The sequence below is a fragment of the Phoca vitulina genome, unplaced genomic scaffold (genome assembly GCF_004348235.1).
Source record: "Phoca vitulina isolate PV1807 unplaced genomic scaffold, GSC_HSeal_1.0 scaffold23, whole genome shotgun sequence".
NCBI classification, from domain to species: Eukaryota; Metazoa; Chordata; class Mammalia; order Carnivora; family Phocidae; genus Phoca; species Phoca vitulina.
Genome location: NW_022589726.1, coordinates 5,868,848 through 5,887,110, shown reverse-complemented (window position 1 = coordinate 5,887,110; position 18,263 = coordinate 5,868,848). Strand labels below are relative to the sequence as shown.

The 18,263-nt window shown below is 36.0% G+C and overlaps 1 protein-coding gene and 1 pseudogene across 1 annotated transcript; both read left to right on the top strand.

Moving 5' to 3' along the window:
- The first annotated feature begins 11,399 nt into the window (after nt 1-11,399).
- On the top strand, nt 11,400-12,898 carry LOC116642576 (40S ribosomal protein SA-like). Its single transcript, XM_032421069.1, has 2 exons — nt 11,400-11,481; nt 12,490-12,898. Exons 1-2 carry the CDS (start codon nt 11,400-11,402, stop codon nt 12,888-12,890), a joined length of 483 nt encoding a protein of 160 aa, XP_032276960.1. The 3' UTR covers nt 12,891-12,898.
- On the top strand, nt 12,208-12,349 carry LOC116642685 (annotated as a pseudogene).
- Nucleotides 12,899-18,263: the final 5,365 nt, after the last annotated feature.

Below are 18,263 nucleotides of genomic sequence, written 5' to 3'. Positions count from 1 at the left end.
AGAGTTTCCATTGCTCCACATCTTTGCCCATACTCATTATTTTAATCCTTTTCAGTTTAACAGGTATAAAATAGTATATATTTTAATTTGCTCTTCCATGCTATAAAAGCCTTGTATGCTTCATTGTAGAGAATACTCAAGTGAAGTTTTTCTTTTATTTCTCTTGCTCCATCCCCCAATCTAATTTCTTTTAGGACTAATCTAATTCCTTTTAGTTTGTGATCTTTTAGCCGACAAATTAGTCACCAGTTTTTTCTGGGTAAATATATCTCAAAACAGGTGTTTACTTCACACAGTAATAGAAAAGGTAAATTATTTGCCTAAGTAGAGGTGATATGGCTGTGCCAGTTCTAAGGTTGTGAAAATGTCTCTTGATTTTGTCTCCAATTTTCATTCTCTTAAGTCCTCCCACCAGATGGTAACCACTGGGAGCAGCCAAACAAAGCACTGCGTGTAAGGTTGTATTTGTGATATTTGCAGCTTGGCTTAAGAAAATGAAGTCGCTGTAAGTCTGATAAAGATGTACTCCTGTCACTTTCCTACTCCTGCACAGTGGTGAGGGATTTCAGACATGAACGGAGCTCCACTGGACTTGAATTATTTTGAAAAAAACCTCAGATAAGCACCTGAGTTCTGGGGCCTTTTACAAAAAAAGAACTTTATATTTTAATTCCAGGATTTTATTGGGAAGATGAAGGTTGTTGCTTCCTTCCTTTAGAAAATCTCCCTCTGTATTTATGCAGCTCATGACTGACTTTCCGCTCATTCAGAGAGCTACAAGCTGGTGTTCAACTCAGTGAAAGCATCACAATAGCCGGCACTGTCAGATCATTAAATACAACATTACACAGTTATCGACAGACATTATAAAACCTTTTTTAAAAAGTCATTGAAGAATCTTAAGTGATCTAAAAAATGTCCATAATATAAGGTTGAGTTATTGGCAATATATATATGTAATATATGTAAAATATATGTGTATACACACACACACACACACATATATATATGCACATACCAAAATATTAACAGTGGGTATCTTTGAGTGAAGAGATTATGAATTAGTAAACACTTAAAAATGGATTTCTGATTTGCAATAGTTCTACCAAAAACATGTATTGTTTTTATAATCCAAAATGATTAGAATAAGAAGTTATTAATAAAAAAGATAATGTGGCAAAAGTTCTGGGAAGACTTAATCTTATACTGTAGAAGCTTTGAGGCAGTGATATATACACTTATTTTCCCTTTTGCTTTCTTGAGTTTGACATTGGTTTAAGAGAATAATGGAATTGTAGCTCACGAGATCTATTCTGTAAACAAACATTCAGCAAATTCAGACATGTACAGGCAAGTTTGGTAGTCTGCTGGGATCTATTTGTGTGAAGGAAAGAGGGTCTTGGTAGTGAAAAGTTATTATTTTCTTGATGGTTGATACCACTACGCCCTCCCAAAACCCCATTCACTGTGGCATGGGGGAATATTTAAACTTCCCAAGCATTGGGTGGCATTCCAGTTGAGGAAGACATGCATCATTATAGTAGAGATGGAGTACACAAGCTTAGTTGAGAGTGTTCTTGGGGTAAAGAAGAATTCAGTTAGACCTTCATACAGTAATAACAAGCTTCCTACTCCTTCAGAAAACAATTGTGACCCTCAGGAGAGGAAGCTATGAAAGAGAAGTTAAATTAATGCTTTATTAATCAGTGTTGATACAAAGCAAATAGGTCACAGGGCACTCAGTTTCATTAATATTCATCAAAGCATCATTACATTCATGTAGAAGCCTGATAGGAAAGAGAGACAGTCGATGGATGATGTCATGAGGATCTTCCCCCCTTCTTCAGTTCCTATTGCATCTATTATAATAATAATCATAAATTCATCTCTTAGATCAACAAATTTAGAGATTTTTAAAATATGCTATTTTATCCTAACTTGTTAAAATCCCTATATACAATTTCATAAGACTGGGGTGAATTTAAATAAACTTTTCAAAGCAACTGAGCGTGTGTTTATGAAATGGTCACACAGTGTGTCTAGCACTGTATGACATATTGTAGAGGCTAAAGAGCTAAGACACTCCCTCTAAAGAAAGATCTTAGGATCTTATTGGGGAGATAATAATAGACATACATGTAGCACACAAACAACCTTACATATTCTAGGAGGCATAGTAGGGTGAAGTATAGACAAAGAAAGTGCAATTTTAGAATAAAACTCTGGATTTGGCTCCCCTGAAAATCTAATCTCAGTTCCTTTTATTACTATTGGGCAAGTTACTTAAGCTCTGCATGCGTCAGCTTCATCTATGAGAATATGGTGAAAAATTAAATCTGCTGCATAAAGTAATCTATATGTCATATGTTTAGAAGAGTGTCTAATACACAGATGGAGCTCAATAAAAACTAGCTCTTATCACCACCATAGGTAAAGAAAAATAGTTCAGAGAATACATCTGATACTTGTAAAATACCAATTGCCAGAGCTGGACCAGACTTTTGACAGAAAGTGATGCCTTTTAGAAATGGCACGATCAGATTTCAAAGAACATTTTCAGGTTTGCATTTTATAAAAGGCCAAAGATTATTCATCCCAATGACAGCTGCAAATCATTCCCAGACAGAAGAGAAAGTGGAAAAAATATGTCAGTTGATTATTTTCTTTAAAAAAAAATCTCAGGTCACAGATTTGAGGTTTCTCTTGAAAGTTTGAAAAAGTCCACAGCTCACAGTGATGACAATCCTGAGGATATAGGAAAATCATTTCCCATGCAAGAAGAAGAAACTATCTAAAGAAGAGATAAGAGTGTGCCATGAAATCAAAAAAGGTAAGAAAATAATATTTATTCAGTCAGTCAGTCAGTCAATAAACATATTAAGTGCCTATTACATAAGACATGGCACTGGGATCTAGAATCTAAAATTAAAATAGTCCGTACCATCAAGAGTTTTTGACAGACAGTTAAGTGATAAAACGCAATGTGATAAAGGTTAGAACAAGTCCCTACAGAAGGCATGCAAGGGGTATACAAGGCAGGGATCAGGAAAGGCCTCCTGGAGAAGAGGCTTCTGGATGGGATGCAGGATGAAGTACTGCAGGTACTTTACTATGGCTACAGCAGCAGTGTGGTAAAGCATGGCATGGAGCTAAGCCTGAAGACTGAAGTCCAGGCCATGTGAAGTTCTGCCTTTATTCTGAGACCAAACTGAATCCATTGAAAGATCTAATGAAGGGGAATGATTTAACTATTTTCATTTTTGTAAAATAACACTCGTACACTGGAAGCAAATTGGAAAGTGGACCAGAACTGAGCTTTTATGAATTTTGTAGCCAAAAAATCTTGTATAGTTTTCTATCTATATGAAGTCTGTGAAGTTCAATGAAACTCCCTTTCTCTTAAATCTGTGTGGCTTGCTGATCCAGTCCAGTGCTATTATCCATTCATCATCAGTCCTCCTCATACTCCTACTCAGTTCCCTATAATTAATATGGCTGTCACAGTAGATGAAGAAAAGGAGGATGAGGAATGAACTTGCTTTTTCTCTTTTTCAAATAGAAACTAACAGACACTTGGGGAGCCCATACCTTGAGGAGAGAGTATTATGCAGTGGTTAATAGCACAGGATCTTGATTAAAAGGCCAGTTTTGCCCATTGCTCTCTAAGTGACTTTGGGTAAATTTGTCAATATCTCTGGTCTCAGTTTCTTTATTACGAGATAGGACTAAAATCATGTCTGCCTTGTATTAGTCAAAACTGGCTAACTACTGTAACAAATGAACCAAATCTCAAAGGCTTATCACAATAAAAATTTATTTCTGGCTGAAGTCAAGAAAAGGCATGCACTCAAATGATAAAATAAGTTAAAGGTAGCAGGATAAAAGCAATGCATTCAGAAATTATTTTTCATATACACATATAATAACTAATGAGAAGACATAATCATAGAAAAACTTCATTTACATTAACAACAAAGAAGATTAAATACTCTGGAATAAATGTAAAAGGAAAGGTGCAAAAACGATGTGAGGAAAACACCCCTGAAAGCTATAGAAGGAGAGCTGGACAAATGGAAAGACACTCCATTTTTGTTTTTGTTTTTGTTTTTTAAGAGAGAGAGTGTGCAAGCTGGAGGAGGAGAGGCAGAGGGAAAGGGAAAGAATCTTAAGCAGGCTCCACGCTCAGTTCAGAGCCCAACACGGGGCCCAGTCTCATGACCCTGAGATCATGACCTGAACCAAAAATTAAAAGTTGGAGGCTTTAACCAACTCAGCCACCCAGGCACCCCAACACTCCCAGTTTTGGAGTAGCATGACTCAATATAATAAATTGACCATTCTTTCTAAGTTAATGTAAAATTTAATACAATCCCAAGAAAGACACAAATAAGCTTTCTTATGGAGGTAGACAAGTTGATATTAAAAATCACGTGGAATAGCCAAACTGTGGAAAGAGTGAAGATGTCCATCGACAGATGAATGGATAAAGATGTGGTATATATATATATATATATATATATATATATATATATATATACACACACAATGGAATATTATGCAGCCATCAAAAGGAATGAGATCTTGCCATTTGCAACAACGTGGATGGAACTGGAGGGTGTTATGCTGAGCGAAATAAGTCAATCAGAGAAAGACATGTATCATATGACCTCACTGATATGAGGAATTCTTAATCTCAGGAAACAAACTGAGGGGTGCTGGAGTGGTGGGCAGTGGAGGGATGGGGTGGCTGGGTGATAGACACTGGGGAGGGTATGTGCTATGGTGAGTGCTGTGAATTGTGCAAGACTGTTGAATCACAGACCTGTACCTCTGAAACAAATAATACAATATATGTTAAAAAAAAAAAAAAGAAGAAGAAGAAGATAGCAGGAGGGGAAGAATGAAGGGGGGGAAATCGGAGGGGGAGATGAACCATGAGAGACGATGAACTCTGAAAAACAAACTGAGGGTTCTAGAGGGGAGGGGGGTGGGAGGATGGGTTAGCCTGGTGATGGGTATTAAGGAGGGCACGTTCTGCATGGAGCACTGGGTGTTATACACAAACAATGAATCATGGAACACTACATCAAAAACTAATGATGTATGGTGATTAACATAATAAAAAATTTTAAAAAAATCATGTGGAAAGACAAACATGCAAGAAAATCCAAGAATATACTGAAAAGGAAAGACTGGGAAGAAGGAATAGCTCTTATCAACATAAAATATGCTATATAGTCTTTGTAATTAAAATGGTGTGGTACTGGTGCATGAACAGACCAACAAAGAGAATAGATAAGAAAACCCAGACATGGACCCAGGTACATATGGAAATTGAGTATACGGTAAAGGCGGCATCACAAATTACTAGGAAAAATACTGTAACTTTAATAGATTGTTCTGAGACAGCAGGATAGCTATTTGGAATAAAATAAAATTAGATCCACACTTCACACACCATACACGAGCATAAACTCCAAATGTAACAGGGATCTAAATGTAAAAAAAAAAAAATTGTAATTTACTAGAAGAAAACACAGGTGAACAGGTAAATTCCTTCTCAACCTTGGTGTAAGAAAAGATTTCCTAACTAGGATGCAAACCCAGAGGCAATTTTTTAAATATTGAAAACCGGCTATATAAAAATAAAAATTTACCTGTATGACAAAAAAAATCATAAATAAAGTCAAAGATAACAAACTTTGAAAAAGTGTTTACAACATAGCTCTAACTATAGATAGAATACTAATATTGCTAATATATAATGAACTTAAAAACTGAGGGGAAAAGAATCTTTAAAAACTCATGAAAATGGAGAAAAGGCAAGAGGAGGCAATTCACAAACAACTTATAAAAATGACCTCTGCATATAGGAAAAGGTCTTTAACCTCATTCATAATTAGAGAAATACAAATTAAAACAATACTGGTATATAATTATCAGATTGGCAACAATTTAAAAATATGACAACACATTCTGTAGAGAAACAGGCACTCTCATACATTACTGGTAGGAATGCAAACTAGGACAAGTTTTGGGGGGGAAATTTGGCAATACCTAAGCAGTTACGTCTACATGTACCCTTTGACTCAGCAAGCCCACTTTTTTATTTAATTCCAGTATAGTTAACATACAATATTATATTATTGCAGGTGTACAATATAGTGATTCAACAATTCTATACATTATTCAGCACTCATCATGGTAAGTGTACCCTTAATTCTTATCATCTATTCCCCCCATTTCCCCCACTCCCGCTCTCCTCTGTTGGCCATCAGTTTCTTCTCTAAAGAGTCTGGTTTTGGTTCATCTCTTTTTTTCTTTGTTTCTTAAATTCCACATATGAATGAAATCATATGGTATTTGTGTTTCTCTGATTTATTTCATTTAGCATTATACTCTCTAGATCCATACGTGTTGTTACAAATGGAAGATTCCATTCATTTTTATGGCTGAGTAATATTCCATTGTATGTATATATACCACACCTTCTTTATCCATTCATTTATTGGTTGACACTTGGGCTGCTTCCATAATTTGGCTATAATAAACATAATAAACATAGCATATTATAATGCTATAATAAACATAGGGCTGCATATACCTTTTTGATTAGTGTTTTTGTATTCTTTGGGTAAATACTCAGTAGTGGAATTACTGGATCATAGGGTAGTTCTATTCTTAATTTTTTGAGGAAACTCCATACTGTTTTGCATAGTGGCTGCACCAGTTTGCATTCCCACCAAGACTGCACAAGGGTTCCTTTTTCTCCGTATTTTCGCCAACACTTGTTGTTTCTTATGTTTTTTATTTTAGCCATTCTGACAGGTGTGAGGTGATACCTTATTGTGGTTTTGATTTGTATTTCCCTGATGATTAGTGCTGTTGAGCATCTTTTCAGGTGTCATCTGTATTGTCTTCTTTGGAGAAATGTCTGTTAATGTCTTCTGCTCATTTTTTTCATTGATTTGTTTTTTCAATGTTGACTTTCATAAGTTCTTTATATATTTTGAATACTAACGCTTTATTGGGTGTGTCATTTACAAATAACTTCTCCCATTTAGTAGGCTGTCTTTTAGTTTTGTTGATTGTTTCCTTTGCTGTGCAGAAGCTTTTAGAGGTAGTCCCAATAGTTTGTTTTTGCTTTTGTTTCCCTTGCCTCAGGAGACATATCTAGAAAAATGTTCCTATAGCTGAAGTCAGCGAAATTACTGCCTATCCTCTCTTCTAGGATTTTTATGGTTTCAAGTCTCACATAGAGGTCCTTAGTTCATTTCGAATTTCTTTTTTCATATGGTGTAAGAAAGTGGTCCAGTTTCATTCTTTGCATGTGGCTGTCCAATTTTCCCACACATTTGTTGAAGAGACAAACTGTCTTCTTCCCATTGCATTTTCTTGCCTCCTTTGTTGAAGATTAATTGACCATATAATCATGGATTTATTTCTGGGCTCTCCATTCTGTTCCATTGATCTATGTGTCCTATTTTTGTGCCAGTACCATACTTACTGTTTTGATTACTCAGCTTTGTAGCATATCTTGAAATCTGGGATTGTGATACCTCCAGTTTTGTTTTTGTTTTCAAAATTGCTTTGGCTATTTGGAGTCTTTTGTGGTTCCGTATAAATTTTAGGATTATTTGTTCTAGTTCTGTGAGAAATACTGTTGGCATTTTGATAAGGATTGCATTAAATCTGTAGATTGCTTTGAGTATTACGGACACTTTAATAATATTTGTTCTTCTAATCCATGAGCAAAGAATGTCTTTCCACTTCTTTGTGTCATCTTCAACTTCTTTCATCAATGTTTTATAGTTTCCAGAGTACAGATCTTTCTGTACTTTCTGGTTAAGTTTATTCCTAGGTATTTTATTATTTTTGGTGCAATTGTAAATGGGCTTTTTTGTTTTGTTTTAAGGTTGAATTTATTTAGATTAATAAAACACATATTTATCTTTCTGCTGCTTCATCAAATGTGTATAGAAATACAGCAGATTTCTGTATATTGATTTTATATCCTGTAACTTTACTGAATTCATTTATCAGTTCTAGAAGTTTTTTGGTGGAGTTTCCAGAGTTTTCTATATATAGTATCATGTCATCTGCAAATAGTCAGTTTTACTTTTTCCTTACCAATTTGGATGGCTTTAATTTCATTTTGTGTCTGATTGCTGTGTCTAGGACTTCCAATACTCTGTTGAATAAAGGTGGTGAGTGGATATCCCTGTCTTGTTCTAGACCTTAGAGGGAAAGCTCTTAGTTTTTCACCATTATGATGTTCACTGTGGATTTTTCATATATGACCTTTGTTATACTGAAGTATGTTCCCTTTAAAACTATTGTGTTGAGGGTTTTTATCATGGATGGATGTTGCACTTTGTCAAATGCTTTTTCTGCATCTACTGAGATAATCGTAAGGTTTTTATCCTTTGTCCTGTTGATGTGATGTATCATGTTGATTGATTTGCAAATATTGAACCACTCTTGCATCCTAGGAATAAATCCCACTTGATCATGGTGAATGATTTTTTAAAATGTATTGTTGGATTCAGTTTCCTACTATTTTGTTGAGGATATTTGCATCTATGTAAATCAGAGATATTGGCCTTTGGTTCTCATTTTTGGTAGTGTCTTTATCTGGTTTTGGTATCAGGGTAATGTTGATCTTATGGAATTAATGTGGAAACTATCTTCCCTCTTCTATTTTTTGGAATAGTTTGAGAATAGATATTAACTCTTCTTTATATGTTTGGTAGAATTTACCTGTGAAGCCATCTGGTAGTGGATTTGGATTTGTTGGGAGTTTTTTTTTATTACTAATCTAATTTCATTGCTGGTAATTAGTCTGTTCAAATGTTCTATTTCTTCCTGATTCAGTTTTGGGAGGTTATATGTTTCCATTTGTTCTAGGTTATCCAATTTGTTTTGGCATATAATTTTTCATAGTATTCTCTTATAATCCTTTGTTTTTCTTTGGTGTCAGTTATTTCTCCTCTTTCATTTCTGATTTGGAGTTCTCGCTCTCTCTCATGAGTCTGACTAAATGTTTATCAATTTTGTTGATCTTCTCAAAGAACCAGCTCCTGGTTTCATTGATCTGTTCTATTTTTATTTATTTATTTATTTATTTATTTATTTATTTATTTATTTATAGTTTCTATACTATTTATTTCTGTTCTGTTCTGTTATTATTTCCTTCCTTCTGCTCATTTTGGATTTTGTTTGTTCTTCTTTTCCTAGCTCCTTTAGGTATAAGGGTAGGTTATTTGAGATTATTTTTTTGTTTCTTAAGGTAGGCCTATATTGCTATAAACGTCCCTCTTAGAACAGCTTTTGCTACATCCCTAAGATTTTAGGTCATTGTGTTTTCACTTTCATTTGTCTTCATGTACTTTTTTATTTCCTCTTTGATTTCTTGGTCAACTCTTTCATTGTTTAGTAGCATGTTATTTAACCTCCATGTATTTGTGTTCTTTCCAGATTTTGTCTTGTGATTGATTTCTAGTTTCATACTACTGTGGTTGAAAAAGATGCATGGTATGACTTCAGTCTTTTTGAATTTGTTGAGAGTTGTGTTGTGGCCTAATATGTAATCTATTCTGGAGAATGCTCCATGTGCACTTGAAAAGAATGTGTATTCTACTGTTTTAGGATGGACTATTCTGAATATATCTGTTAGAGTCATCTGGCCCAATGTGCCATTGAAAGCCACTGTTTCTTTGTTGATTTTCGGTTAGGATGATCTCTCCACTGATGTTAAGTGGGGTGTTAAAGTACCCTACTATTATTGTATTAGTATCAAATATTTTATGCTTGTTATTAGCTGCTTTATGTATTTGGGTGCTCCCATAATGGGCACATACATATTTATAATTGTTATACCTTTTTGTTGGATTGTTCCCTTTATGATTATATAGTGTCTTTCTTTGTCTCTTGTTACAGTCTTTGTTTTGGAGTCTATTTTTTTTAATTAACATATAATATATTATTGGTTTCAGAGGTACACGTCTGTGATCCATCAGCCTTATATAATACCCAGTGCTCATTATATCACATGCCCTCCTTAATGTCTATCACCCAGTTACCCCATCCCTCCACTCCCCTCAACCCTGAGCAACCCTCGGTTTGTTTCCTATGATTAAGAGTCTCTTATGGTTTGTCTCCCCCTCTGGTTTCATCTTGTTTTATTTTTTTCCTCTCTTCCTCTATGATCCTCTGTTTTGTTTATTTTAGAGTCTATTTTGTCCAACATATGTATTGTTAACCCTGGCTTTCTTTTCACTTCCATTTACATAATAAATGTTTTCTTATCCCTTCACTTTTAATCTGCATGTGTCTTTAGGTCTCAAATGATTCTCTTGTAGGCAGCATATAGACAGGTCTTGTTTTTTTATCCATGGCAAGTCCACTTTTAAGAATTTATCCAGAAGATACCCCTTCAATAATACAAAAATATATTTGCATGGGTTATTAATCACAGCATTGTTCACTGTTGCAAATATTGGAAACAATGCAAATGTCTAAATATAAGAGAGTGGTTAAATAAGTTACATACATCTACACAGCTGTAGGAAGAAAAAACTACAAGAGGATTTCTATGAACTAAGATGGACTGTTTTCCAGGATACATTAAGTAGAAATAAGACAAGTGCAAAGGAGTACCTATTATGTGCCATCTTTTATAAAAGAAAGAGAAATAAAATATACATGTATCTACTCATTTCTGCCCCCCCCAAAAAGATAACCTGAAACTAAAGATTACTTACTTATAGAAATAAGAGGGAGGGGCATGAGGTGGAAGGGATGATGGCAACAGGGTAAGAAACAGTTCTTTGAGTATAATTCTTTGTACAGTTCTGAATCTTAGAAACCATGATAATATTTCATCCACCAAAAATACAAATAAGTGATTCAAATCAAAGAGGATGAGAGAAGAACCCAAAATTCATACAAATAATAACAAATGAGTCTAACTCTATTACAAACTACACTACCCTGAAGGGGTTGGGGAAGAAAAGAGTAAACCTAAATAAGTTTGAAAACAGTATTTTGACTATGTGCTCTTAAGACTAAAGACAAAAGGAAATGTACACAACCATTGTGTACTAGTTACTCACTTCCTCCACCCCCCAAAGGGGCATGAGTTAGTTATTCTGAAACTAGTTCATGTTATCTTTTAGGACTGTGCAAACAAGTAAATAAACTTTGAATAATGAAAAGCAGATTTCTTACTGTCAGAGAAAGGAGTTACAAATAAGAAAACGTATAACCGTAAGTAACTATTTTAATTTTTAGGGTTATCCTTGGAAAAATGACCCCAGGGTTGGAGCAGGGAAAGTATAAAATTAGCCTGAAACATCTTGTGGTGCAAGAAAAAGATGTGCTCAAAAAAATAATGGGCAATGTTGAAAGGACACAGAAATCAACTTGAAGAGACTCCCAATGGTCAAATCTGGGTCAATCTGAAGAACAAAATAAATGATAGTAAAGGATTAGAACATACAGAATAAAATATCTATGTCTCTCTTTCTCTCTCTCTCTCTCTCTCTATATATATATATATGAGAAAAAAAGAAAACCTCTCTTCTTTACAGAATTTTAATTAATAAATGTCAAAAAATGATGGAAATAAAAAAATTCATTTGGAAATTAGTGGGTTAACATAGGATAAGGTACAGGGTATTTACGTAGTTTTAAAGTATCTCTTTATAAGATACTAATTAAATACAAAGGGAAGAATAGTCCCTTTATAGTACAGAAATCCATTAAACACTACCTTAACCAAGTGATCAAAATTAACATCACCAGAAATAAGCTACATCAACATCATAGACTCCAAATACAATGAATTGAGAAAATTACAATGTCACTTCTGTGGCATTTATATGTATAATATGAATTTAATCATTATTGATTTAATCATAATCTAGATCCTGGACCATAAAATGGGCATTTATGGGATAATTGGCAAAAGTTGAATAATGTATGTAGATTAGTTAATAGTATAGTATTAATGTTAATTTCCTGATTTTGAAAATTGTACTGTATTTAAGTAAAATATTAATATTTAGGGAAGTTGAATAAAAGGTATATGGAAATTTTATAATATATTTTGTACCACTGTTGCAAATTCTTATTAATCTGAAACTATTTCGAGATAAAAATTTAAAAAAATACTAAAGAAAAAAAAGCATTTTAAAATCCTGCCATCCTGCACATTGTTAGAGCTTGGAGTTGAGGCCGCTGGCTGGCTGATGAACTCACAAGTGTAGGTAGTGTGCTACACGAGGGGCAAGACCACAAAGGTCTCTGGCCCAATGAGTGGAGTTTGATAGTAATTCTTGCTACAAGTATAATTCAAATGTGTCAGCTTTAAGGAGAAATCCTTTTTTAAATGGTATTTTCTTTTCTCCATATTTCTTAACTGCTTGGGCCTCACACGTTATTGGGCCTTTTCGATTTTCAGAGCAACTTGATGAATCCTGCTATAAGGTCCTAAAAAGGGAGCTCACTCAGTGGGTCTGATGTGGTGGATGCTGGCCAGCGAAGTTCTGCGCATGTGTGGCACCATTTCCCGAGAACACCCATGGATGGTCATGCCTGATCTCTACTTCTACAGAGATCCTGAAGAGATTGAAAAGGAAGAGCAGGCCGCTGCTGAAAAGGCTGTGACCAAGGAGGAATTTCAGGGTGAATGGACGGCTCCAGCTCCTGAGTTCACTGCTACTCAGCCTGAAGTCACAGACTGGTCTGAAGGCGTGCAGGTGCCCTCGGTGCCTATTCAGCAGTTCCCTACTGAAGACTGGAGCGCCCAGCCGGCCACTGAAGACTGGTCTGCAGCTCCCACTGCTCAGGCCACTGAATGGATAGGAACAACCACTGAGTGGTCTTAAGCTGCTCTTCCACAAAGGCAAATAAAATGGAAATAGAAATGGAAAAGGTTGACGGAAAATAAAGTTTGTAAAAAAAATAAATATATAAAATAAAATCCTGCCATCTATGGTTATATAAAATTTTGCTTTTAAAGGAATAACCTGACACCCTCTCAAAATAAAAGGATATTTTCACTCAAAATAAAAATGTTAAACATTTGCTTTATGAAAAGCTAAAAAATATACATGGGAAGATATACATATATATTTTAAAGATTTTCTTTGAGATAGAGAGAGTGCATAAGCTGGGGGAGGGGGAGAGGGAGAAGCAGGCTCTCTGCTGAGCAGGGAGCCTGATACGGGGCTCATCCCAGGACCCTGGGATCATGAGCTGAGCCGAAGGCAGACGCTTAACCAACTGAGCCACCCAGGTGACCCTGGAAAGATATTTTTTTACATAAATTCTCCCACAGATCAGTATGTTCCCTCTCTCTGACTCATTATTTTAATTTTCCAAGTATTGCTCATATTTTCAGAGGATAAGATCTAAGTAATGATATAATTTTTCTATGAATAAACTCCTAGTGATTGTACCCAATGGTCATTGATTGTCTTACAGTCTAATTTTATGTATATACTGTTTTAGGCAACAGATGTCAGGGAGTTCCTTTTCTGTCCAAGTTATCAGCTGTAATTTAGCAGTAAAGAAGTGTTGGCCCACATGTGACAAGTACTCATGTGCAATTATGAAGTTTTCTTCTCTATTTCAGAAAGGAAGGTGAAGAACTGGAGAACAGGATAAAGGCCTGGAATCCCTGCTGCTCCAAAAGGGTGAGGACAGTTTTGTCAACTATAAGACCCTTCACTACTCTGTGCTTTTTTCACATTCTTAGTCTCAGCTTACATTGAAGCGCGCTTTAGTTTCTTAAAATATATTTATTTACAACAAGCAGCTAATTAGGATGAATGCTTTTTAAATTTCATTTTAATGAAATGTTTTGCTTTGGAGAACTCAAATAAAACCACAGCAAGTCCCCTGATTTTACCACCAGAGGGCATATGACATTAAGAAATACGGCCAACAAAGTCCGCTTGCTTCTGAGATTCTCTGATTTAATGGTTTGAAATCTGTAGTTAGCCACGTCCAGAAATAAACTCATTCAGAAGACAAGTAAGATATGTGCAGATGAGGACAGGAAGAGGTTAGGAGTGAAAAACTCACTTTTTTTATAAGAATATAATCCTCAACCTTGTTCTCAAAAGTGCTCACCTACATTCATTTATTAATTACATTACTGATTTAGGTTAAAACACTCCATTCAATATTGCAAAAGGCTGGCAGTAACGAATTGTGATGTTTCCTCTCCTGGTGACGTTTAAGAAAAATATTGGCTGGCTAATGCAATGGAATCTAGAAAATGAGGGATGAGCTAGTCCAGAATCAATGAGGCCAAAACGTCTTTGAGTTCAATTTGTATATGGATCAGTGAACATCTCTGTAAATCAGGTCCACCCCCTCACTGTGACCAGTAGGTGCACATTGTGGGTCACAGAGGGCATGCAGAGACAGTGCATATGCACGAGCACCCGGCCAGCCCCATGAATCAAAATGAGTGCTCATTCTACTGATGTTGGGCTGATGAGATCTCCTTACAAATATATGGTATTTTGATCTTGAAGTTAGAAATTACTTGGAGTAAAAACAATTTAAATTTCCCTGTTCCTTCTACCATCATTCTCCCATTTCCCCCTTTCTTATTTCTATTTCCTTTCTCACCTAAGCCCCAACCCCCCCTTTTTTTCTTTGATTGGCACGTACATGGAAAAAGCGATGAATTATTGATTTTAATGGTTTAAAACTTATTTCAATTCTGCTAATAGTTGTGCTGAAACAGTCTGAATGGGCAGGTGATCTTAGGCGTGGACTTGAATCCAACTGGTCCCTGCATGAAATGGCACCTCACTTAGTCATTATACTGAGGTCACTTCCTCCACATTGCATAAAAATCTCTCATGCTCATTTCACAGATGAGCAATTTTGAGGGAAACTGTGCATGTTAGTTGGAATCAGTAGGATATTTCTATATCTAAAACAGTCCATGTTAGTTTGAGGATGGTCATGACTAATACTGCATTTGTACAGCTGAAATACCAGTGCACCACATTTTTCTCCCACAATGCTTCCAAATCTCTCTAAACAGGTAAAAGCAAACTAGAGAGCTAATTTTCTTGGCTAATTTAGCCAAAAACTGTGTAAGTATTTGTGATATATCAAGGAGGATGGTTGTGCATTATCTGGAATGTTTTATATTATTCTAACATGTTTGAGATAATTGCAATGTTTCTTTATTTTTTCAGAATAGTCCCAGAAATAATTATATAAATGTTCTGCATTGCCTAAAATTTACTGGTCTATTTTTTGCTAATATAGCTCATTATTCATTCCTACTTTATCACCTTCAGCTTTTTAATCAGTCTTTTATTATAAGATTTAGTGTTCCTCTTTAGATGTGAGTGTTGAGCCCTAGCTCTGATAGATGAAAATCATCTTTTGAATCTGCCAATTCTGACTGTTCTTACTGCTGCGATACCTTTGAGAACCAAATTCTTCTTTAATGAAGTTGAGTGGGTTTTAAAAGCAAACCTGCCTTCATCACATTTTGCCCCCCCGCCCAGGCCCTGCTCAGTGTGAAGCCCATGGAAATTGATACTATTCTTTTGCTTTGAGCATCTGACTAACCTCTATGAGTCCATATTGGACATGACAGAGAAAGAGACCATACCATGAGCTTAACAGAGTTCACTTTCCCATCCCTAGTCACTCATTTGTGTGCTCATGAATTACACTGTTTTGGGGAATATCCAAGGCTAAGCTGGTTTATATGTAGCAAATGTTTGTAGGGCAGCCAGATTTTGCTGACATCCAAGAATAGAATGTTAGGGTATACTGGATAGAACCTCACCCTAAGGATCCAGGCTGAGATTGAGGTTACACCCTCACACCTGGGTAGGCTTCAATATGTCCCCCAGGTAGCAGGGGTAGAAACATCAAATACTACCTAGATATATGAAGAATATGCAGCTTTCTTTATTTTCTATCATAGATTTACTCTTCCTCATAAACATCCACCTAACTGGGTACCAGGGGATGGAAAACACTCTTTTAAACTTGCCAATAATAGGAATTATTGTCTCTTCTCTTTTAAATGGACTCTTCTATGATGATTTTCTTTTGGATAAATGTTAAATCTTTCCTCTCTTCCTTTGCTCTTTCCAAAGATAGGGAGAATGGGGCTGATATGATCACATGGCAGCAAGATCAAGGCATGACAGCGCTCTTGATCCCCAGTGAATGGTTTGGTCCCCTCCCAGCTGATGTGTCACTGGGTCCACACGGGCCATTGGAACATTATGCTGGCACATACTCTAGTCCTGATCATTTGCCTCTGATGTGTCTTCTCACACTGCAGCAATTTGTGCATCCTCAGGCCTCTGCGAATTCTCTGGTCTTCTAAGCGCCAACACATCCACTCATTGAAGCCTAAGAGACCCGTAGGAGTCAAAGTTCTGTCTCATCCATATAGCCACTTGCCAAGGCCACAATTATTCCATCACTTCACATGTCTGAAAGGCTCTTTCCTCCAGAGTTTCAAGCAGTGATAGGGGAAAAATTGGACTCTTCTTTGAACTTTCTAAGCAGGATACATATACTGAAAAAACTGCGTCTCTGATTCTCCTTCCTTTCTTCCTCAGCAGTCCACAGCATGGAAGGGAAAATATCCCATTACCTGTAAGGAACTTATTTTTATATCCTCTTTGCATACCCTCTCTTTTTATATCCTTTCTGAGGTGGTATTTTGTCTTTTTTTCTAAAGTCATAGCAGTGGACAGGTTGCAGAGAGAGAAGCTAGTTCACCCACCAAGAAAGATGCATCTGGAGAGATTCCAAAAATATTCTCTCTGTCACACCTAACTTGTATATAAGCTTCAGTTTCCTCAGCCAAAAAATGGAGAAAATAAACCTGGACCCACCCTCCAGGGATGAAGAGCTCTATCTCACTCTTGATATCCTTCTGGATAAAAACTCTAGGAAGTGGAATGTTATAGATCTCTATTTCATAGAGGGTTTGCCCTCTCAAGAAGTCTATGCTAGTACACAATTCTACCTGCCAGATTAGCCATAAGACAGCATGTCACACACACACACACACAGAACCATTCTCTACTCATACCCTCCCTCTCTTTGGAAATGTCCTTCAATCTGTGTTAGGCTCAAACAGCAAGACACTGATTAAAATTTCAATATAGTTACAAGTCTAGTGAGTTGACTTTTCTTAAATGATTCAAAAACCTTAAAAACACAACTTACAAGAACCTTTAAGAGAATTATTCACTCAATAAATATTTTGTGAGCATCTACTATGTGACAAGTATTGTGCTGGGTTCTTGGATGCATCAGTGGTCAAAACTGACCCAAACACCCACAACAAAACAAAGGAGGCAGGAGGAAACTTTTGGAGATGATGTAGGAGTTTATGGCACTGATTGTGGCAATGGTTTCACAGGTGTATATTTACCTCCAAATACATCAAGTTGTATACATTAAATACAATCACCCATCAATACAGCAGTTTAAAAAGCAGATTATGACCCTTGCTCTCATATTTGATAAGAAGGGAAAAGGATGAGAAAAAAGGAGGCAGATAAGCAATATACTTAAGGTATACATATATATAAGTAAATAATATTGTACATTAGGAGCAGACAAGTAGATTAATAGGAAAAGTGGAACACAAATTATTACAATGATTAAAGTAGTTACTGTTTTACCCTCACTTAGCATATTAAAGATTATTGACTCACTTATTCATATTTCTCAATTAATTTATACCTTCCAGTGTTAAAGTAACCTTTAACCAACAGAGAAAGAAATATTATCTCAGACCACCAAATGCTGCAGTTTGCAGGTTATGATCAATTAATCCTTAATCAAGACCTGGGGCAGGGCGCCTGGGTGGCTCAGTTGTTAAGCGTCTGCCTTCAGCTCAGGACATGATCCTGGGATCAAGCCCCGCATCAGGCTCCCTGCTCAGCAGGAAGCCTGCTTCTCCCTCACCCACTCCCCCTGCTTGTGTTCCCTCTCTTGCTGTCTCTCTCTCTGTCAAATAAATAAATAAAAATCTTAAAAAAAAAAAAAAAAGACCTGGGGCTTTGTTGAAATTTCCAGAGTGATTCAGACTTAATCCAGTGGCCATTTTTGCCTTCCCTGTCTGCCCCCCCTCCTCTTTCTAGCGTCACAGGGTACTTACAATGTCAGTGGGTCTTTTCAAGACCACATCTTTCTTTCTTCTTTCTTTCTTTCTTTCTTTCTTTCTTTCTTTCTTTCTTTCTTTC